The 25,512-nt window shown below is 39.8% G+C and overlaps 1 protein-coding gene across 2 annotated transcripts in view; it reads right to left on the minus strand.

The window, feature by feature from the left end:
- The window catches only part of CACNA1I (calcium voltage-gated channel subunit alpha1 I), an 884,757-nt gene that overhangs the window by 405,176 nt on the left and 454,069 nt on the right, over window positions 1-25,512 (minus strand). For both annotated transcript variants that reach the window (XM_075833728.1, XM_075833727.1), the window contains exon 5: window positions 5,560-5,657. In XM_075833728.1, the coding sequence (XP_075689843.1) occupies window positions 5,560-5,657 (98 nt within the window). The remainder of the gene's footprint in view (window positions 1-5,559; window positions 5,658-25,512) is intronic.

Raw genomic sequence — 25,512 nt, forward strand, 5'->3', positions numbered from 1 at the left:
GAGACTATCTGGGGGTATTTCTTGTAGTGCATCTTGATGATATACTTGTGTTTTCCAAGGACTGGTCCTCCCACATTGAGCATGTCAGGAAGGTGCTCCAGGCCCTTCGGAAAAACAAACTCTTTGCAAAAAAATGAAAAATGTGTGTTTGGGGTGCAGGAGATACAATTTATGGGTCAGATCCTCACTCCTAACGAATTCCGCATAGACCCCGCCAAGGTTCAGGATGTGGCAGAATGGGTCCGCCCTGCCTCCCTGAAGGCCTTACAGTGCTTCCTGGGGTTTGCTAATCATTACAGGAGATTTATTGCTAACTTCTCGGTCATCGCTAAGCCTCTTACGGACCTCACTCGTAAAGGTGCTGATCTCCTCCTCTGGCCTCCGGAGGCGGTTCAGGCTTTTGAGATCCTTAAGAGGTGCTTTGTCTCTGCCCCAGTGCTGATTCAGCCTAACCAAATGGAGCCATTCATCGTGGAGGTTGACGCTTCCGAGGTGGGAGTGTGTGCTGTCTTGTTCCAGGGTACTAGGTCTCTCACCCATCTCCGTCCCTGTGCCTACTTCTCGAGGAAGTTCTCCTCCACTGAGAGAAACTATGACGTTGGCAACCGCAAACTCTTAGCCATTAAATGGGCATTTGAAGAGTGGTGCCACTTCCTGGAGGGGGCTAGGCACCAGGTAACGGTTCTTACTGACCACAAGAATCTGGTGTTCCTAGAATATGCCCGGAGGCTAAACCCGAGACAAGCTCGATGGGCATTGTTTTTTACGAGTCAACTTTGTGGTTACCTATAGGGCTGGGTCAAAAAATATCAAAGCTGATGCTCTGTCGCATAGCTTCTTGGCCAGCCCTCCTCCTGAGGAAGATCCCGCTTGTATTTTGTCCCCAGGTATAATCATATCCTCTGTGGATTCAGACTTAGCCTCCGAAATTGCGGCTGATCAAGGTTCTGCTCCCGAGAATCTTCCTGAGAACAAGCTGTTTGTTCCCCTGCAATTCCGGCTAAGGTTGCTCAGGGAGAATCATGACTCCACACTATCTGGCCATCCAGGCATCCTGGGTACCAAGCACTTCATTTCCAGAACCTATTGGTGGCCTGGGTTGCTTAAAGACGTTAAGGCCTACGTCGCCGCTTGTGAAATTTTTGCTAGGTCCAAGACTCCTAGCTCCCGACCTGTGGACTTACTATGTTCTTTGCTCATTCCTCAGAGACCCTGGACCCATATCTCCATGGATTTTATCACCTATCTGCCTCCATCCCAAGGCAAGTCGGTGGTGTGGGTTGTAGTAGACCGCTTCAGTAAGATGTGCCACTTTGTACCCCTCAAGAAAATACCCAATGCCAAGACGTTAGCTACCTTGTTTGTCTCCCCCTTCTTCTGCAATTTTGGGTTTAATCCACGGTTCTCCTCCATTTCAACTGGTAGTTCCAACAATCTCGAGGTAGATGTCGTTCATCGGGAACTGTGCACAGTCTGGGCCCAGATTCAGAAGAACCTTGAGGCGTCCCAGAGCATTCAAAAGACTCAGGCAGATAAAAGATGTTCAACTAACCCTCTATTTGTGGTCGGGGATCTGGTGTGGCTGTCTTCTAAAAATTTGCGCCTTAAAATCCGTCCAAACAATTTGCTCCCCGGTATATAGGGCCATACAAGATCATTGAGGTCCTTAACTCTGTCTCCTTCCGGCTGGAGTTACCCCCGTCTTTTCAGATACACAACGTGTTCCATGCCTCCCTCTTGAAATGCTGCTCCCCGTCCTTGGCTACACAGAGGCAACCTCTGGTCCCTGTTCTCACTCCTGATGGGGTAGAATTCGATGTAGCCAAGATTGTGGACAGCAGGATGATCCAAGGCTCCCTCCAGTACCTGGTCCATTGGAGAGGATACGGGCCTGAGGTGAGGACTTGGGTACCCGCCCGGGATGTTCACGCCAGTATATTGCTCAGGAAGTTCCAACTTCGGTTCCCCAACAAGCCAGGCCCACCTAGGAAGGGTTCAGTGGCCCCTCATAAAAGGGGGGTACTGTAAAGGGTTAGCCTGACACAGGTTCTGTGTCGACACCCGGGGTTAATCACCCTTCATCAGCTCGAAGGTCTGCTAGAGTGACGCAATCTGTTACCACTCAGGCTTGCAGGCTGAGGAGAGGGAGAACCTATCACAGCCTGGCCTGACGGCTCTAGCTCCCGCCCTTGGTCTATTTATACCCTCACTTGCATCATGTTCCTTGCCTGTGATTCTCTTGTTTTCCTGGCTCTGCTATTCCTGCTATTTACCATTGACCGCTGTTACTTTTTGACCCTGGATTGCCTGACTATTCTCCTGCTCTGTTTTGCTACTACGTACTCTCAAGGTTTGATTTCGCTCGTTCACCACTGCCTGTTGCTCACGGTTTTCCATGGGCAACTGCCCTTACTCCCCTTTGCTTCTGTGTGCCCTTGTCTTGTGTTGTCTGTCTTTGCACTTGCTGAGCATAGGGAATGTCGCCCAGTTGTACGCCGTCATTTAGGACGGGCCGTTCAAGTAGGCAGGGACTGAGTTGCGGGTAGATTAGGGCTCACCTGTCGTCTCCCCACCCCATACCATTACAATAACATAATGGAAGCATAATAGATCCTAACGGATCCCATTGATTTTATAGGGATGTCCTCACTAAAGACAACCCCTATAATATGGAAGCTGCTACTGCCGCGAGATACTGATTTTTCCAGTGGAAGCAGTGGACAATCAGACCTTTACCTCGCAGCATCCAGTGGACTGGAAATATAGTATTATATGGCGGTCGGTCAGATGAATAGCCCTTGAGTTCACCAGAGGGAGAGCTGTTGCTGGCTCATAGAGGAGGGTCTCGAGTGGAGGATGTGGACAGGGGATGTCATATTGGGACAACCCCTTCAAATAAGATCTATCATGTTTTTGTTTCTGGGTAGCCTAGCATTGCATCTTAAAAACAAGTAAAGCCGAGCAGTTTCAGAGAAGATCAGTAGACTTCATTTAAATGGAATAGAAACAAAACTAGACAAAATTGTAGATTAAATTCTGCTCATGCCGTGCCAAAACCTTTCTACTGGCAGCTGAAGAGTTTCTAATCTCTTGGGATAAGGCTTTGTCTCTAATTTTTTATTCACTCAAGGGCCTAAACAATCATTCTCTCAGGTTAACAGTTTCCGTCCGTGTCACATAAGATGTAATGTGCCTGGAGACATGTGCAGGTCTCATTAGAGCTCCATTGTGTGCTGATCATTCTGTAGTGACTGGAGTTCCATCCTTACCGTGATGAGAGTATCTCTGTAATAGACTGCATTATGCTTGTAACTATTCAGTGCAGGATATAAAAGCCTCTATAGCAATGCAAGTGATCTGGTAACTTTACAAGTAAAGTTAACTTTTTATCCTGACCCGACTAAATCAGAAATGGAAAACATTTGACAATCCAGCGGCTGGCTGCTTGAACATTATCAGAAATACTTTTCCACACCAACAGTTGCAAAGCAGTTTAATATCCCACACGCTAAATCTGTAAAACTGTATAAAAAAATAGTTCTTAGTAAGTAAATGTCATGAAAATGGAAGGCACTTACTATAACAATACAAGCCAATGGTTCCCTTCTCAACCTTTCCACATAATCGTACAAGGAAAGGGTGCCCACTAGCTCCACTTCATTATTGTTACAATGGAGACTAACACAACTTCTTCAGCAAGAGTCATTCCTAACAGACCTGAAGGTAGGTAATTTTACCCATAACACGGCCGCCTTCAACAATGATCAGTTGGTAATTGTAGCCAATCTCCAAAAACTGTTCCTTCACTTCTGCAACTTTCTAAAGAATTTTGATCATTGTCTAATTTTCAAAGACTTAATTTTTTATATAAAAAAATATTTTAGGTGATTTTAAACAACATATAAATTGTTTTTTATTGAAAAATTTATTTACTTTTTGAGATACAAATAAAAGCTGTATTTTGCCATCAAAGCCAATTCCATCAGGTCAACTGGACTGACGACTCGACTGAACATGGTCTCTAACACGCAGGATCAAGCTAATAATAATGATATCTAAGTTCATGAACCTAGATGTAATCGTTGCTAGCTGGATTCTGAGTTTCAGAGACATACAGGAACAGCTTTCACCGGAGCCATCAGTGCAGCTGACCTGACAGAATTGGCTTTGACGGCAGCATACAGCTTCTATGTGTAGAGGATACATAGAAGCTGTATCTCAAAAAGTAAGAAAAAACAAAATAAAAAAAAAAACAATTTTGCTACTTAAAATCACCTAAAACATTGTTGTATTAAAAAAAAAAAAATGAAGTTAAAGGTGCACATAGGCTTTACATATCTTCTGCCCTAATACTTTAGCCAAATTCAGGGATATTATTGATGTACAACCACATGTAAATGTACCTACTGAGTAGGCAAATAAAATATATTCCCTTATTCAATTCCTCATTTAAACACCAGAACTTGTAGCCACTAAAATACAGAGCAACCTATCTACTAAAGTAGCTTCATTGCACTAAATCCCTAAATAGGTCTTAGCCCACTTTTATGACCAATAACAAAAGTAACAGACCTATTTGGACCTGTTCAAGACCTGTCTAATGATTGCCATGTGTTCTTTAACCCTACCAATAAGAATATTTGGCTTTGATGATCTAACATGAATCTATTTAGTGGTCTCTGTACATGACAACTCATCAGATATTTGTGGTTTAACATTATAATGACTTTACTGTTCTTGTGGATATATGACTATGGTGCACTAACATTGATTTATATAGCATTTTAAATGTATTGTTTCGTTTGTAATTGTTAATGACTTCTAATTATATTGTCTCAATTTTGTTTTATACATTCTTTAGGCTTTGTAAAATTCTTAAATTAAAAAAAGAACTGAAAGAAAATGGAAGGCACAATGTTTTGAAGCAGTGAAAACAACCAGCCAAGAGAAACATTAAGGTACAAAAAAGAATCAAGCACTTACGTGACACAATTGGACGAGGACGCATGGAATGGGCGGGGCTTAGTAACAAAGGCAAGCCGCTGATTGGCCGGAGAAAGACAGGCGATGAGATGGAGAGCTAAAGGCGGAATTGGCCCTGAGAGAAGAAGTACAGTATGGACAGACAGACAGTACAATAATACAGATAGAGGGGGCGGAACATGTAGTGGATTCCCTTAGCTCCAGGTCTGAACAGCCTAGTTAATACACAAAGCTTAAATGACTGTCAAAGAATTACACAAGGTATCTATTAAAACAAGCTTCAATGTTATGCTAAAGAATACTTTGTAAGTATGCAGACATACAGCTAAAGGGGGTCCCACACACAGATAACACATCCCCATATTCCACCAACCTCTTACCCACAACAAGAAACAATGAAACGGTCAGAGAAATCTAGGAAGAACAGACTAAGGAAATACATGACTTTCCAGTTGTTAAGCTACAATTCCCAGCATGCCCCAACAAAGTAAAATGCTACAATATGTTGAGAACTGTATTTAAGTAGCCACCAAAGAGGCACAGGATACCATACCTAGTACAGAAAAGGACACTTACTGGGTACTCTGTTGATGGCCTTCAGAGGTCTGAGGACACGCACAGTACGAATAGCGGATAAATTTATATTCTGGAGATCCAAGGAGTACTCCACCATCCTGCAATGCATAGAAAACATACATATAGATAAATATGGTATTTTCAAAGTGCACATTTTACCATAATTAGTTGTAACTTTTTCCTAACATGACAAAAGGGGCTATAGTAACAGTAAATCATATAGTAAACAAAGAAAACAAATTATATAATTATCCTAATAATGTGAATGGTCTAACTTGTTTCTCCCAGAAGAATCTTGGGTTTGAAGAAAAATGGCTGGTATGAAAAAAAGGAACCAAAATCGGTGTTCTCCACTCTGCCTGAGATTTTAGCTCTCTAACTAGCAACTACTTCAAGGTGCTTCATAACGGCCCATGAAAAGTTCAATATAATGTTTTTATTTTTAGATTGACAATGTATAATAATTGTGTGAGCAGACCTTCAAATTGCTGCATTTCTCAATCCCTAATGACCTCACTAACGAACACTCTTTTTATAGTTGGAACAATGTGCAGGTGGAGGTTCTATGCTACGGGATATGATCGACCACAATGGACTATACACTACAGACTGTAACTGCTAACTTTCATTGCTGTGTAAAATCCTTTTTCAATCTGTTGAATTTATTTTTTAATGTCTATGGTTCACTACCAAAAGATCATCAATCATTAGTCTCTATTAGTCATACCTTTATACATTATGTATATGTAGTTACCAAACTGTATGGTTTAACTCATGTACCAAAGATTTTCCTTATTTCCTCTATTTTCCATTATGCTTCTTTTTAAAAAAAACAAAAAAAACATGCTTTGTAACCTTCGAACCTTTTGCATAAACTTAATATAGAGTCTACAAAATTATTTCGATGCGTTTTAGAAGTGGAATAGTTATTTGTTGAATGAATGTTAATTCCAAACATGCTATACACCAGATGGGCTATCAAAATAAAAATAGTTCTCTCAAAGTGCAGTGACCATTTAAAGAAAGTTTAATTTTAGGGTTGAGTCTATCAGCAGCATTATTCATCTCTGGATCAGATCCATATGAATCTGAAATAAAAATAAAATAATGGCATGTTTCATTGGATGGCGTATCATGGAGCTATTCTCTTGTAGAAGCAATGTTTCTAATAGAGAACATCTCAGCAATATGGTGGCAACAGAAACCTAAACGCAGACACGTTGGTCACTTTGCTATCACGTGGGCTGTTGCTCTCAGCCTTTGAAGAACACGATGAAGGCAAAACTATTAAGGTACACATGGATTATTATATATATTAAAAAAACGATATATATATATATATTCCCTTTCTCAGTAAAATTTGGTATATAACTCATCCAACTCACCATTAGGATTGTATTGTTTTCTGATCCAGGGATTTTCTGGGATTTTAATATTGATTACCTATCTTTAGGATGGGCCATCAATATCAGATCAGTGGGGTCCAACTCCCGGCACCTCCACCGATCAGCTGATTGATTGTAGAGGCTATGGCGAGCATCTTTTCCCTTCATTGTTTACTAGAAATAGCTCCATACATTTGGCAGTGGCTGTACCTGGTATTGCAGCTCACAGCTGTTCAGTCCCATTCAAGTAAAAAGGACTGAGCTGCAATACCAGGCACAACCACTACCAAATAAACTGAATCACATTTGTAAAAAATTAAGGGGACACAGCACTTGCCAAAGCACCACAGCCTCTCAAATCAGCTGATCATGGGGGAGTCGGATCCCCACCAATCTGATAATGATGGCCTATCCTATGGATAGGCCATCAATATTAAACTGATGTAAAACCCGGGCAAGAAATCATGGAAGTAATTTAAATAACAGGTAGCATTTAAAAACACTGCAAATCTTATAACTATTAAATATCTTAGTTGGTATAGAAGTCAATATATTACAGAGTACAGTATGTACCTCAGTAGCTATATGTCATAAAAAAATATTTCTGTCAAAATAGAAAATCTGAGTATGCATATTTCAGAAGACATTGTATGTGTCTGACAAAAAAGTATTACATGAGATCGGAGGAAAATATGAAAATACAGCTGCAGGTATAGGTATCAGTAAGCAAATTCTCTACGGCTTCACTTCATTAGTGAAAAGTACATCAATATAGATAAGCAGACTTCCCACATTGTCTCCTGCAAATTTTTTCTTATCAAATATGTTAAATACTGCCCTAAAGGCTATATGCACCTTTAAAACTATATATATATATATATATATATATATATGTATATGTATATATATATGTATATATATATATATATATATATATATATATATATATACTACCGTTCAAAAGTTTAGGGTCACTCAGAAATTTCCTTATTTTTGCAAGAAAAGCACAGTTTTTTTCAATGAAGATAACATTAAATTAATCAGAAATACACTCTATACATTGTTAATGTGCTAAATGACTATTCCAGCTGCACACGTCTGGTTTTTAATGCAATATCTACATAGGTGTATAGAGGCCCATTTCCAGCAACCATCACTCCAGTGTTCTAATGGTACATTGTGTTTGCTAACTGTGTTAGAAGGCTAATGGATGATTAGAAAACACTTGAAAACCCTTGTGCAATTATGTTAGCACCGCTGTAAACAGTTTTGCTATTTAGAGGAGCTATAAAACTGATCTTCCTTTGAGCTAGTTGAGAATCTGGAGCATTACATTTGTGGGTTCGATTAAACTCTCAAAATGGCTAGAAAAAGAGAGCTTTCATGTGAAACTCGACAGTCTATTCTTGTTCTTAGAAATGAAGGCTATTCCATGCGAGAAATTGCCAAGAAACTGAAGATTTCCTACATTGGTGTGTACTACTCCCTTCAGAGGACAGCACACACAGGCTCTAACCAGAGTAGAAAGAGAAGTGGGAGGCCCCGCTGCACAACTGAGCAACAAGACAAGTACATTAGAGTCTCTAGTTTGAGAAATAGACGCCTCACAGGTCCTCAACTGGCAGCTTCATTAAATAGTACCCGCAAAATGCCAGTGTCAACGTCTACAGTGAAGAGACGACTCCGGGATGCTGGCCTTCAGGGCAGAGTGGCAAAGAAAAAGCCATATCTGAGACTGGCTAATAAAAGGAAAAGATTAATATGGGCAAAAGCACACATACATTGGACAGAGGAACACTGGAAAAAAGTGTTATGGACAGACGAATCGAAGTTTGAGGTGTTTGGATCACACAGAAGAACATTTGTGAGACGCAGAGCAACTGAAAAGATGCTGCAAGAGTGCCTGACGCCATCTGTCAAGCATGGTGGAGGTAATCTGATGGTCTGGGGTTGCTTTGGTGCTGGTAAAGTGGGAGATTTGTACAAGGTAAAAGGGATTTTGAATAAGGCTATCACTTCATTTTGCAACGCCATGCCATACCCTTTGGACAGCGCTTGATTGGAGCCAATTTTATCCTACAACAGGACAATGACCCAAAGCACACCTCCAAATTTTGCTAGAACTATTTAGGGAAGAAGCAGGCAGCTGGTATTCTATCTGTAATGGAGTGGCCAGCGCAGTCACCAGATCTCAACCCCATAGAGCTGTTGTGGGAGCAGCTTGACCGTATGGTACGCAAGAAGTGCCCATAAAGCCAATCCAACTGGTGGGAGGGGCTTCTGGAAGCATGGGGTGAAATTTCTCCTGATTACCTCAGCTAGAATGCCAAAGGTCTGCAATGCTGTAATTGCTGCAAATGGAGCATTCTTTGACGAAAGCAAAGTTTGAAGGAGAAAATTATTATTTGAAATAAAAATCATTATTTCTAACCTTGTCAATGTCTTGACTATATTTTCTAGTCATTTTGCAACTCATTTGATAAATATAAGTGTGAGTTTTCATGGAAAACACAAAATTGTCTGGGTGACCCCAAACTTTTGAACGGTAGTGTGTGTATATATATATATATATATATATATATATATATATATATATGTATTTATATATATATATATATATATATATATATATATATATGTGCATGCGCGTATCAGTGTGATTGGTGCAACTTTCGAAGAACTTTTGTATTAAAAATTATTTGTAATTTTTTAGATAAAGCTGCTTTGTATCCTGTAAACAGAGCAGCTGTATCGTGCACTTAGATCTGAATCCATGCGCTAACATTGACGGGCTCTCTGAAAGCGGATCCTGTATGTTTAATAAATAGATTAGTCGGTGTGTTTAGTGTAACTTTGTAATTAGTCTTTATTAAAATATCGTTTTACTTTTGGAGATACAGCTGTTCTATATTCTCTATACAGAACAGCTGTATCACTCGTTTTACACTGAACCCATCAGCAGGATCCACCTGTCATCGATCACATCTACGTTATTAACTTAGATGTGATCGATAGCAGCTAGATCCTGCGTGTCAGAGACATGCAGGACCCGCTGTCACTGAACCAGTTAGTCCCGACAGATAAAGGTTTCAGCATTAGATACTTCTGCTCTGTATACAGTATACAAAGCAGCTGTATCTCAAAGTACAAATAATTTTTGATAAAAACTATTTTGAAAGTTGCATAAATCACACTGATATACATTTTTAATATATTAAAAAAAAACAATTTCAAAGGTATACATAGTTTTTAATGTATTGCATTTTATGACAAAGTGCAAGATTTCCTAAAATAGGAAATGAAGGAGCATATGAATTAGAAAGATGTGACCACAGAATAAGTCCAAAAGCCACAATAGCAGGTGGTGCCAGTTAATCAGATGTTGAAGAATGGCTTGTGCTGGGCATTCAATGCATCACAATAGGAATGGTTAAATAGCTGTAAATTTAAACATGAATGTTCTTTTTGTATAAGGGGCAACCTGCCATTTGCAGCATCAGGCAAAACCTGCTCACATTTCAAGGGACAAATATACAAAGGGAGAACCTACAGTCAGGCTGTAAACCGCTGCCATGGTCAGAGCAGTTTCCAAACAAGGAGAATGCAGCTATAATTGAATGCTGTTGTTCTAACGGCTTTCAATCACATGTCGCTGCTAGATTTCAATGTATTTAAATCAGGATTTTAAGTTTTTCCAGGAAAACCAAGGAGTCTTTAGGGAAAAGCTTAAGAAAGTGGCAATATGATTGGTTATCTCACTTAGGTACAGTGTTGCTTTTGATTCTTTTAATGTTTTTCATTTAACATACTGCTATTTTTATCTGTACTCTTTCACTTCTATAATACGGTACTGTGTCCGTTTATGTGATAAAAGAGGGCATGACAGCCATTGTGAAGGTGAAAGGGGGTAATGACTAATGGTAGTTTTTATTCAAGGACAGTGCAAGCTTCTCAAAGCCTTGCTGCATTAGAAAGTTACAAGAAAACATCTACAGAATACAAATACCAAGGCTTAACATTTAATTAATTGGGATTAATACAAAATGCACAAACAGTATAATAAGCATAATGGTTGATGTATAGATCAAATAAGCCTCTCGGCACAGTCTGGTTAATGTCAAGCTGAATTCAAGTTCCCATGTAGCATAAACGTAGCGGAATTTCCGCAACCGAATTCAATGTGGAAATTCCACAGTATAGTCCTCTGTTCTGAGTGCAGCCCGGCCTCCTAGGATGATATTCCATCCCATGTAATTGCTGCAGCCAATCCCAGGATGCAGCGGTCACATGGGCTGCAGCGTCATTTCAGAAGGCTGGGCTGCAAGGGGAACAGAGGGAAGTATGACAATGGCAAGGATAAGTATTTGCTTTTTTCATTTTTATTTTCAAGCACTGGTTTCCACAACGGAGATTCCGCCTGAGAAACTTCACCACAATATGGTGCAGTTCTTCAGGTGGAATTCCTTGCGGGTTCTAGGTCAGATACGCTGTGTACCTTTATTCAGCGTATCCGACCCGTGGGAACCCAGCCTAAGTGTTTTTCAAGTCATAACTAGACCTTCATTCACCCAAACATAAGATTCAGTTTGCTGCTGTAGGCCTGTATCTTAATATCCTGGTCAATGCAGAGAGGCTAATTGGCATTCAGCACCTGGGACACATGCCCCACTAGCCACCATCTAGCTACTTCTGTGTTTCACAGGCTTACTGTATGTGTGCAGTCAGGGTCAGAGTGAGCCTGTCTACCTGTCTGCTGACAGAGGCCCTAGATTTAGGCCCCATGCACATGGCCGTGCCCGTAGTCACGGCCCGCGATTGCGGGCACGGCCGGCTGCCGACTGCCACCCGCATTTTCGGGCCATGCTCCCATACAAAGTATGGGAGCATGGCCCGCAAAATGCAAAACAACGGACATGTTCCATAATTTTCTGAACATTTCTACGGCATGGACACCCATCCGTAGCGATACAGAAAGGTGTCCGCGTTCAATGGAAGTGAATGGGTCAGTTTTTTACTGACAGAAAAACATATACCTCTATGATCACTATTTTATCACACATATCTTCTTTTCTATTGATGGACACAATTCATTATACATATTAAATTGGAGTAAGTTCCAGTCAATACCAATAATTATATTTAATGGCAATTATATTTGGGAACTATGGATGTTCATGACAAATAAAACACTAAACAGAGTCTACTTTGAGAGCACTCATGTACATGCAGACTATATTGCCCCTTTGGCAATCTCCATCATTTGTGTCTCTGTGCCTCTAGTTCACCAGATTTTGCATAAATTTTCATGATCTATAGATAGAAGAAGACGTGATAAGTTAGCAGTACCAAGCGAGGCCCAGAGGCGGTAGAGATAGACTTTAATGGTCTTCTACAAAAGTGGCAGGCACATAACAGTTGTGTAAGCTTTCTAGTAGAGAAACACTGTGCCAACCATTCTCCTTGCACTGGCAGCTGGAGGACTTTATCATCCCCTAAACATTCTCATTTGCTATTAGCTCTGCCTGATCTCCGCCTGATCTTACATCAGATTGTGGTTTATTTATTGTGTAATTTTGACAGAAGACTACTCCAGGGACTAATCTAACGTCCTGCTTTCAGGAATAAAGGGACTATAGCTGTAATGGGGCTGACCCACTAGGACAATGCCTGTCCATTTGCACTGTTTTGACATATGGACATATTAGAGAGGATACCCCTACTTGGGTTTGCCCCTTCCATTAGTTACAGTGGAGAGTCGCTATAAAGACTGCCTACGCTTGAAGGGCTCAGTACAACCATGTATGTATTAGATGGTCGCTAATCCTTTGTATGTTTTCCATGTGAGACTGGCTGCCACCACGTTCCCTGGAAATAGCAGCTGATCAATGGGGGTTTATGCCATTGGCAAGGTTAAGTAACAGAGTGCAAATTGCTTTGCACACAGTGTGGGGCATTTACAGTATATGTACATTTGGCTTATCCTTATAGACTTTAGGAAATTGAATAGAAGGCAATGTATCAATCCTATTTATTCCATACAGTCACCTGCAGTGGTAGTCAGCAGTGGGACCAAACTTTTAAATTGTGCATTTTATGAAGTTTGGGTATTAGATCTGCTCCAAGTATTTACATTGTTAATACATTTATAATAAAGCCAGGTGGAACAAGCCATATGTGCATTATTTTAAATGAGAATTGAATTGAATTACATTGAAAGAAAGAGTTTCATAAATAAGTGAAGACATTACTATGTGTACAGTGTTCTATATGCGGGAAATGCTACGTTAATATGAATTCCCTACGCACACTCCGACAGAAAGCTCTATGTTTCTTTTCACCTTTATAAAGGATGGTAATGCATTTTTAAAATGCCTGTGACACCTCTCACAAGCTGCTTGATAAATCTCTGACTTCTTTATCACATGTAGGGTATCCTCAAGGGCTAGAGAGGAACTTAGTCTGCAATTACCGCCCATGATGTTCCAAGTGTCTTGTTATATTCTTCAAGCTGACTGTATGTTCCTACGCTATAGTGAAGCATACCTGGGAAGTCAGGCAGAAGCAGGTAGCGCTGATAACTGACCTAAGCAGACAGCTCATTACATCTGGACGAGAGCGGCTCCAGCAGGCAGAAGCCCTCTGACACAGCTTCCAGCAACCTAGCAGCTACTCTAGAGAATTTACACCCCCCTTCTTGCCTCAGTACAAAATCACTATATGCTATCTTCTTTTATTAGACAGAAAACAACAACATAGACTGCACAACTATATTTTCTAGTGAATTCAGCCAGGGGAATATTGTTCCTATTGTTCCTGTCGGTTTTAGAATAATCCATTTTATGTATGTATATTATCAATGTTTCTTAGTGAGCACTAGGCAGGGTAACATAAGGAAATTGAGGTTTCTGTTGTCGTCTACAGAACAGTAATATATTCGTTCTTACATGGGGTTCTGTGATTTTCTATAAATGTAACAGAGAATATGTATTGATCTAAATTGTTAATATACTGTGTGCTAAAACGTGGTCTAGGAGTACTGATCTCTATGACCGCTGCTTCGAGAAGGAATTGTTTATACCCATTTGTACAGAATGTTAATGCTGTAGACATAGGATCTGTCCATAAGCACCAAGGATATGTAACCAAGCACTTAATACACCTCAAACTCTGGTCCACAGGATCCGTTTTTCGGGACTGAAAAACATTTTTGTGCTGTTTTAACTACTAGGATCTATAGCTGGTGTTTTTAAATTAGGAACGAAAAGTTCTAGTTAGGGACTCACAAGGCACTGGGGACCCTTGACGTTGGGTTGCGAGCTTTGCGTATTTTGGCCAAAATAACAACTATTACCCCATGTTTCTTGGATATGTTTACTATGTATACTTTTTTTCAGGACGCAGCCAGGTCTTATATGCTGGGAGGGCATGATGTGCTGGCGTTTGGTTTGGCATGCAGAGCAGCCTGCCTTAGCTAACAGTAGCGGCGTCACAAATAGGCTGTGATTCGGCAAGATATGCTGTGCCTGACGACCAGCACATTGTCTCTCCACGTATTACACTTAGTACTGACACCCCATGTACTATTCACAGCACTGACCCCCATTCATCACACATTTATTTCCTATTACATTATCACACAGTTCTGACACTTCCATACATACACTTTTCTTTTTTACCATACAATTCACACCCTAGCACTACACTAACACTGACATTCATTTATCACACACTTGTGAACACTTAATTCGCCACTCCCCCCAAGACTAGTGGGAGTGGCTATCACTATTTAATGCACCCTCCTTCTGCAGCATTTTTTGACCTGTCTGCATCCTGCTGGGAACGGGGTTTCACCCACCCACTTAGTAAGTATGGCCTTTTTTGTGGTTTTGAGGTTATCTATGTCCAATTTTTCTGCTAGGATCTATAGCTGTAATATGCTGCCCTTACATAGGGAGTATAACTGACAGATCCACTGAACAGCATAGAATATAAGCAACTGGGTCGCCATGTGTTTAGCCTATTCCCGCCCTGCACTGTCATAGATAAATTATACAGCCGATACCCCACTCTAATGTCCAGGATCGGAAATAACTCCAAACTTAGCTGTTTCACCCCTTAGATGCCGTTGGCTTCCTCTGTAAGCCCATGGGAATCCGTGACATGATTGTGGGGTGACGTTGGGTTGATATAGCACCCAGGAGTCTAACAATGCAAACAATGACTATAAGGTCTGCCATGTACTAGAGTCTGAATGCATAATACATTGTAATACAGGAGTATTGCAATGCATTATAGAAGTGATCAAGGAACTGCATGGTCAAGTCCCATAGAGGGACTAGGAAACGAAGTTTAAATTTTTTTTAAAAATAAAGTTTATAGAAGAATAAACAAAAAATCCAAAGCAAAAAGAAAAACCTTTTTACCCCCACACAAAATGCTCTATTATGGAAAAAATGTAAACAAATGTAAACATCCGTTGTGACCCACCCTATAGAATTAAATCATTATTTATCCTGCATTGTTAACTCCGTAACAAAAAAAAAATAAAAAAAAAATGGCAGAATTGCCATTGTCTTGGTCATCTTGTCTCCCAAAAAGAAAAGCAAAAAAACATCATTATGTACCCAATAATGGAACCAATGAAAACTGCAACTCTTTTTGCAAAAAAATTATGGTTCTTGAAAAAACTTGCTGTGCAAAATGAGTAAAACAATAAAAATGTATTTGGTATTACCGTATTTTCAACAGCTTGCAAACCGAAGTTAACATTTCATTTATAGCGTATGGTGAACACTAAAAATGAATTGCAAGACAAACAATGGGCAGGCAGAGTGGCTTGCCTGTACAGATGGCGGTGCCCAGGGCCGGCTCCAGGTTTATGTGGGCCCTTGGATAGGCCATCAATATCAAAGTTCTTGAAAACCCCTTTAATTTTCATGCAAAAAAGGATGGGATTTATCAATAATAAATGGAACAGCTTTTTCTGTATAATAAGGTATAAGACTCACATGGACACCTGATATAAATAAAGATAAACCACTGATAACATGTACTATATAAATTATGTATTTTAGCTGGAGATACCTTATAAATAGTAACTCTAGATCTTGCTATACCATCACAATCACAGTGGGAAATCAGGTATTTTATGAGCTGTGACTCAGAAAACAGTGGAAACCAGTAATGCCCTTAGTACCTCATCAAGGCCTCTATTACATACAGTATATACAACATATTTTGCTGTTTATTCAGTCTCAATGACCTATACCACACCGGACAACCTGTGGAGGAATAACAAATACAATTAGACCAATCTGACTCCTAATTATTTATTGTCATAACCCAGAAAAACTAAATTATAGTGCATTTCAGATAAGGATGTAAGTTTTAAAAAGCATTAAATCTCAAATCAATTCATCTTTTGCGCCCAAAACAGACTACTGACTTTCAAAGGAAACATAAAATGTTTACGTATACTACATAGTCAATGGCTTACATAAAATAGCAAAGATCAAAATAGAGCTGGGTTTGCCACCTAAGACAGAAGGTTCTAGTGTCTGGTTCTGCCTCTACATCATTTTCATGACCTGTGAGCTAATTCCCCACATTCCCACATTCCGCCACCCAATAACAAAGAAGATGGGATCAACCAGGGCTGGGTTGCATAGAAGGCCCAAAGTCTTCCTCTGTGGAACAAAGATCCTTGTACATGCTCATTCATGGACACCTCACCACTATTTTGGTGATACAATACATATATATTTTTTGTTTACTATTTTAAAAAAATAAAATATTTATATTTTTATGAAGTTTAGTTTTTTTTTAGTTTTTTAGCAGTGCATTTCACTGCTTATATAACGCTTTGAAATACCTAAAGGGGTTTTCCCAGAATCATAAATAATCACCTATCCACAGTCAAGCAAAGCATTTTTATCTGTCAGTATATAACTGACAGGCAATCTATTAGTCAATTTATTAGGCCTAATAGAAAGATACCTATGGCGGACCTGGTGGACTTTGTTAGGCCCCCGCCTGCCATGGTAACTTATTGGCAAACTGAAATTGCATTGTGGGGTGCCGATGGGCTGACAGAGGAAGCCCACCCTTTATCAAGCTTCTTAGATGCCGGCGCTGCTATAGACAGTGACATCTAAGTGATTAAATGTCTAGGATCAGAGGTAGCAACAGAGGTAACCTAGATATAAAGGTGACGTTTTAGTTGGGAATCCCCATCGAAATTTCATGCAAGAAAAGTGGCTCAATAGTATAAGCAGTAGCTTTTTAGACGGCTGACCATGGAGATTGTGGGGGCTACCTGCGTTGATTGGGAATTTCCCTCAATCCAATTAAAGGGTTATTCTAATCTTATAAAATGGAGGCATATTGCTAGTTTCTTAGATCAATTATATGATCTAAGACATCCACCCATCCTGAGAATGAAGGGACCGCAACAATGCTTTGGCACTGTCTTAGTGCTGCTTTAGTGCTGCGGCTCCTTCACTGTTTTTCCTTGCATAGTGGCACCCCAGCTACCCACTTTGCAGGGAGCTGTAGCAGGCCTCGATTCAAGTGAATGTTACTTGCTGTGGTCTCCTGCACAGCCGGGTGCCCTTTGAGGCGCCGATGTGCAGAAAAGTTAGAAGGGGATGAAACTCTAAATCAGCGCTGTAGTCCCTTCATTCCCAGGATTGGTGGGGATCCCAAAGGTCATAAAATGATGGCAAATCCCAGTGATATGCCGTCACTTTATAAGATGGGAATAACCTGTTAATGTTGATTAGCCCCTTTACAATGAAGGACGGATATATCCGCCCTATGCAGGAGCTGGTTCCAGCATAAGGACAGATATATCCGTCCTCTGATCGCGTGGGTACTGCCAGTGTACCCGCACGATCAGCGGCAGGAGCATGGCTATTATACACAGCCTGGCTCCTGCTGCAACTGCCGGAATCGAAAAGCGCTCCGAATCCGTCAGTTTAACCCAGTAGATGCCGCTGTCAATAGCGTAAATTTATAACGTAAAAATCAATGCTGAAATAGTTGCTTATTTTCAATTCTCTCCTAAAATAAAGTTAAGAAAATGTAATCAATATATTATATGCATCCAAAAATGGTGCAATTGAAAAATACAACTCATCCCACAAAGAACAAGCTCTTATACGGCTACGTAGATGGAATTAAAAAAAAGTTACGACTCTTGGAATGCAACCATGAGAAAACAAAAAATAATCCTTGGTCATTAATGCGCAAAATGGCCAGGTCATTAAGGGGTTAAAGTAGAGAAATGATATATCCTTTTGGATATCCCATATTATTACATATTTGTATTTGAATGATATTTGATTATTTTTGTCAAATAAGATGTAATACTATATTAGGGCCTGTTCACATCAGCTTTGGCTTTCCGTTCCGGGGTTCCACCGGAGGTTTCCGTCGCGTGAACCCCGCAACGGAAAGTCAAACTGAAACCACAGCTTCCGTTTCCGTCACCATTGATGTCAATGGTGACGGAAACATTGCTAATGGTTTCCGTTCGTCACCATTCCGTCAGGTTTCCGTTTTAACGACGGAATCAATAGCGTAACCTGTTACCATGCAGGTTAAGTGAGCCTTCGATTCTGTAGAAATTGCCAACAGTGTCACCAGCAAAGCACCCCCACACCTTCCCCACCCCGATATTTCACAGTGGGAACCACACATCCAGAAATCATAAGAGACTAGCTACACATCCAGAAGAGCTAAAAATCTAAAATTTGGATTTATCAGACCGAAGGACAGATTTCCACTTGTCTAATGTCTGTGTTCCTTGGCACAAGCAGGGATCTTACTCTTATCTGTCTCCCTTAGTAGTGGTTTTATAACAGCAGTTCTACCATTGAGGCCTAATTCACGTTGAATTCCTCTGAACAGTTTATGTTGAGATTTGTCTGCTGCTTGAACTCATTGAAGCATTCAATTTGATTCCAATCTGAGGGGCTTTTAACGTACATTTTCTGAGGCTGGTTATTCGAATATACTCGTCCTGTGCAGTAGAGGTAACTCTTGGTCTGCCTTTCCTGTGGTGATCCTCATAAGAATCTTTTTTGCCACTACATTTTCAAAGCTCTTGCAATTTTCTTTATTGACTGACCTGCATTTTTTATAATAATGATGGCTTGTCTTTTTTCTTTGGTTAGTTGAGTTTTTCTAGCCATATAGTGGACTACAAATACGGCTATTTACGACCCACCTACCTTGTTCACGCTGCGAATTGGCATTAGTCTTGAACAAGGAAAGACATTACACAAATTAACTTTAAAAGGCACGTGCGCACATATTATGTATGCGTTATAAATGATGACTGAATAATTGAGGTTCAACATTTTCCATCTTTAAATGTCACTGAAGTACAAAATGAAATGGGTAAATTTCCACTGAAAATGTTTTAACATTTTCCTTACAAAACTTACAATTTATTTATACATCGGTATCAACTACAATACTTGTATTTGTGCAAAAAAAAAATGAAAAAAAAATATTACAAGCATTTGTCGTAAGCCTTTAGATCAAAATGTCTCTGAATCAAGAGAAACCAAAATTCAGCCAGGTGTGTCCAAACTTTTTACTGGTACTGTATATGGACTCTTTTCCATAGTCCCTCAACCTAATTTAAGAATATCCATACTGGCAGCCTGCGTGGAATTTCAGCAAACATTTCTGAAAAGTGTTGTGAAGCCATTTTCAATTCTCTGGGACTTCACGTATTAAATACTTGGAGCAGTGGTGAATCTTTCTAGTTTCAGTCTGCTTGACAAATTTCTACAAGTGTGCAGCAACAATCCATTCAAGAAGTTACAAAATATCCCAGAAGAACTTCTTAAGAAATGCAATCCTCTTTAGCCTCTAGCAAAGGTTATTGTTCATGACTTCGCAAAAGGAAAGAGACTGAGCAAAAAATGGTTTCATTGTAGAGTAGCAATACAGAACTCCTGATATCCAGAAATAGAAGCAAAGCTTGTCTCACGTTTGTAAAAGAAAAACAGCTGGTCATTTTGGATAATGTTCTATGGATTAATTAAAAGAGTAAGCGTATGTTCACACGGCTTATTTTCGGCCGTTTTACAGGCTGTAAATGGGCAAAAAATGGCTGAAAAATCGGAAGCAGAACGGCTCAAACATCTGCCCATTGATTTCAATGGGAAACACAGCGTTCTGTTCCGACAGGGCGTTTTCTTTTACACAGCTATTTTGAAAAACCGCCGCGTAAAAAAAATGCCCAGGAAAAGGAAGTGCATGTCACTTCTTGAGACGTTTTTGGAGCCATTTTTCATTGATTCTATAGAAAAACAGCTCCAAAAAGTCTGTAAAGAATGCTGGGAAAAACGCAAGTGGCTTAAAAAACATGATTTCCCTTGAAAACAGCTCCGTATTTTCAGACGTTTTTGAGTTTGCGTGTGCCCTAATACACGTCTCAACAGTCAAATTTTATAGAGATGATGTGATTGTTAGGACGCTTTGTGAATTGGGTGAATTGCTATTAGTGAAGAAAATGAACGGTAATTCTTTAGGAAAATCTAAAGTCTACTGTCCTTTAACTGACGTCTTATTGTCTTGCGCATTGTGTCTACAACTAAACTGACTGAGGAGAAACTTAAATTTTGGGGTGGTTCCTAACTTAAACCCAGTAAAGATTTGGTGGCTGGACTTCATATGATTAGCATATCTAGAAAGAAGGGGATCAACAGCAATGTAAAAGAATAATTGTTTTTGGTTGTTATACTTATTGTAGCACCAGCTTAATGGGGCAAATACTGTTTTACATGGATGGATATTGAATAACTAATACAGTAATATTTCATAGTCAGTGTCATGTGTTTACTCAAGTTCAATTTGCATATTACAATAATACAGGATACCCTGTGGGGTAGGGGTTATTTCTTCACAGCACTGCCTGTGCCTGAGTATGCTCAAATGCATTTTGTTGGCATATACCCAGGGGTGGGATCTGGCCGGTTCGCCCCGGTTCTCCCGAACCGGTTGCAAAAATGACAGCCGGTTCTCAGAACCGGGTGAAGCGGGAAGCCGGAGTCGGTCCCCTGCACTCAATTGTATCTACGTCCTTAGGACACAGATACAATTGAGTTGACTAGCGCTGCCCTGGCGAGGCACATTAAGCCTCGCCATTTGGCGCTTTAGTGATGATGCAGTCAGTGCAACGACGATGACATCATCGCGCGGCTGCATCGATCCGATGGAGGAGGACTGACGTTGCTGGAGGACGGAGCGGGAACGGGACATTTAAGAAAATGTGTTTTTATTCTTCTACTGTGGGCACTATAGGGCACTACATAGGGGACTATACAGGGAACAAGAACTACAGAAGACTATATAGGGAACTAACTACAGGGGTCTGTAGGGAACTAACTACAGGGGACTATATAGGGAACAGTGACTACAGGGGACTATATAGGGGACTAGTTACCGGGGACTATATAGGAAACATAAACTACAGGGGACTATATATATGGAACAGTAACTACAGGGGACAGTAACTACAGGGGACTATAGGGAACAGTAATTACAGGGGACTATATAGGTGACAGTAACTACAGGGGACTATAGGGAACAGTAATTACAAGGGACTATATAGAGGACAGTAACTACAAGGGACTATATGGAACAGTAACTAAGGGGACTATATAGAGAACAGTAACTACAGGGGACTATATAGGGGACAGTAACTACAGAGGGCTATATAGGGAACACTAACTACATGGGACTATATAGGGAACACTAACTACATGGGACTATATAGTGAAAACTAACTACATGGGACTATATAGGGAACACTAACTACATGGGACTATATAGGGAACACTAACTACAGGAGACTATATAGGGGCCATTATTATTTACAGGGAATGCCACAGGAGGCCCTATCTACAGAGTAACGCCACATAGAGCCCCATGTGGCGTTCCCTGTAGATAGGGCCCCCTGTGGCGTTCCCTGTAGATAGGGCCCTATGTGGCATTCCCTGTAGATAGGGCCCCATGTGGCATTCCCTGTAGATAGGGCCCCATCTACAGGGAATGCCACATGGGGCCCTATCTACAGGGACCGCCACTAAATGTAAATGTTTATTTTAAAGAAAAAAGGGTTATCCTATTAAACCCAAAAAATGCACACAAAAAAAATGCACGGTGCCGTCCAAAATTGAAATATATGACAAAAACAAAACAAAAAAGAATTTGGACAAAACCAGCACACTCTGGGTTAAGTGATTAGTACCAATATTTGTAAATATTAAATTTTTAGAAAAAGGAGTTATAAAACATATAACATAATCATTTACATAAAAAAGCTACAAGGTACAGAGATCCATGAGATTTGAAGTCTAAGACAAAAAGAATGCACATTCCTATATGTAGATGTATAAAGCTGTTAGATAGTTTTGTCCAGATATAAATGAAGGTTTGCAGGGCATACAGATATATGCCAAATTGAAAAGGCAAAAATATATTTTGGGCGAATATAGCTGCATCAATGTTCCTTTCAAATATATATGTATGTTATTCATTATACACCAGAGAGCTATATAGGAAACTCCCCAAATAGGGCCAGCAGTCCAGGACTACAGGTCTCGTGGCTGAGTGTTCGTCCACCAATACCTCTAGTTTACAGGTGAAATGATATCTCCCAAGATTCCTCAGAACGGAGTAATCCATATACCCAATAAATAATGCTTCAAACGTGAGTTAGGGTGATACACAGTACGCAAGAAATTACGGTGCCAAAAGAAAAAAGAGTCACAAAAAGTGTTAAAGAAAAAAGAAAAAATAAGAAATGAATAAATATACAGATAAATATTAATATAATAGTGAAAAAGTTATGAAAAATATGAAATGGTCATCACAATAATAAATTATAGCCACTAATATGAATTACATGTATCCACCAACACATAAATAGAAATAGAAATATATAAATTACATAGTAAAAACGTTAAAAAGTGAGGGAATACAATCAATTCATCGCCTAGTTCTTTTCTGACTCATCCATGAGTCGATGTTGGTAACGCAGATATGTATTCATGGAAGCCAAACAGAAATATCAAGTTTTAGGGAAAATATCCAAATCTAGGTATAGACATAATGAAAACAAAAGAAACACTTTATTGACTATTTCATTCCCACCCTGACATTTCTGTGTACCGTGAGACCTTTCTGTCTAATCAGTACATATATACAGCACCAGAACAACGCTCAGTACATATATACAGCATCAGAACAAAGCTTGGTCCTGGCACTTTATCTGCATTAGCTGCCTGATCTGTCGTGGCTTACTGTGCACACCGCACTGTCCTCCACCCTTCTCATGTGCACAGCCTAACTAAATGGGCTGAGCAGGCTTAGAATATTGAATGCGCGCATATAGGTCTATACGTAATTGGTGAGTTTAATATAATGCGTGGCTAGGTATGTGCGCTTATGTTATTACGTACATAGTGTGGAGATCCATACTAAAACATTCTGGACAGGGAATTTCTTTATTTAGAGTCCACTATAATGTAGGGGGTATTTGGAATATCGTAATTGTTTTATTTTATTATTAATTTTCAATGGCGCGATACACCGCAAAACTCCAACACCCCCCCCCCCTGCGGCGCGTATGTCTTTGTCCAAAAAACAGGGAATTTGTTGTTAAAAATGTGAATCCCACCCCTGCAGATACCCTATGCAGTAAGTGTGTATAGTCATATTATAGTCATATTATTTAGTTATCCAAAAGTTAGAGACGAAAACCTGGACTGCACATCCACTTGCTATAATTGTTCTATTGTGCACTTGATACATTAGGGGCCCACTTAAATGAGGTCACCGTGAAGTGGCACGTGGGCTTATACAATTTGATCAAAATGTAAACTAAGAACCTTATGTTCGTACATTTTGAGCTGCAATAGATAGCAAAGTGGATGTGCAGTCCAGCTTTTCTTCTCTCCCTTGTGGATATTATTTAGCTATGCTGCTTCCTAGCTCATCACCATCACTGGCATTTCTTTACATTAATAAATACATCTATATGTCATCTAGAAATCTTCTGCTGGGAAGTTGCACCGTGTACATTTTCTGATGAATTGCAGACATACACATTTATTTAGCAGTGCAGCTCGATAGAAATTAGAAGTCAATCCAATAAAAGATAACAGAAGGAGATAAGATAAAATGAGATCTTTTTCCGAGAGTAATCTTGGATCATCATCATTCATGCCGCCTGCTTATTTCCTTTTCGTAAATCTTTCCTGCTTTCTGGAAAATCTTCCGTAACTTCCAATTATGGCTGGACTGAGTGAAGTGGACAGGGCTAATGTGAACATATTATCTCTCAACATCTGAATTGGTCAGGTGCAGAGTACTGAAATACAGATTTTCTTGTCGAGATTCTAACAGCCCAAAAATAGATAAAATTTGTTTAAAAAAAAAAAAAAAAAGAAAAACCGAAAACCAAATCTTTATTTTCCACATTTGAACTCTGGAGTACAACATGAATTTGATAATGTCCATAAATTATAAAGTGTCCAGTCCTACCACTTATTAGTGAGAGAGACATAGTCTAGAGCTATTGTTCTTATCACTGAAGTAGGTTAATAGGGTCCCTGTTGCTTACAATACATCTTGTAGTCAGTTCAATTTAACTCTTTACTAGACAAAGAAAATCCATTAAAATTAGTCATCAGACTGTATCGTGTGGGTGCTGTGCTTAAGCAGAAATACATGTGCACTTGCATTTAACTCCCGCAGAGAGTTATTTTTATCTTATATCTGTAAGCATCCATCCTGTAGAAAGGGATAATTGAGCAGCAACATTAACCATACGAAGGGAGCAAACTTATGGAATAAAAATAACAGGGTACAATATTATTTTGTGCATGTAGTTTTAATTTTAATTTGTCTCAGAGTATGTATCTATCTAGATTTCCACAGAATTATTCTGAAGAAAAGAGGAACAAAGTAAAGGATTGAGCCCATAACTTGAATTGCAAAACAGTAGTTTTTGCAGGGGCATACACAGATGATAAGGGTCTTCATAACTAAATTCCAAACAGATCCCTTTACCTGAAGTTGGTTCTTGCTGCCACATCATCTCCCCAATCTGGTAAAAAAGGTCCCAAAATCTGATCACCCCAATTCCACCCCCTTGTAGAACAAACGAGGGACATGACCCCTATCTGGTTCCCTTCCATTGTTTGCTAATATTGTGGGCTCTACACTCTATGGCGCTTACTGCACTCGTATGTTATTTTGGCTAAATTCAGACGAGCGTGTCAGATTTGCACGCGTAAAAAACACAGCGTTTTTCCTAAATTTCTTGTCCATGTGCGTTGTGTATTGGCATCAGTGTGCTTTGCGTGTGGCATGCATTTTTCACGTCCGTACAAGCACTTAATTTAAAAAATATATATATGTCTCTGCTCTTCAATGTATACAATGCGTGAAACACGGACAGCACTGCTGTCCGTGGTTTTCACGCACTCATAGACTTCAATGGATGACTAGATGAAAACGCTCCAATATAGGACATGCAGTAAGT

This window comes from Rhinoderma darwinii, chromosome 7 (assembly GCF_050947455.1).
Source record: "Rhinoderma darwinii isolate aRhiDar2 chromosome 7, aRhiDar2.hap1, whole genome shotgun sequence".
Classification (NCBI taxonomy): Eukaryota; Metazoa; Chordata; class Amphibia; order Anura; family Rhinodermatidae; genus Rhinoderma; species Rhinoderma darwinii.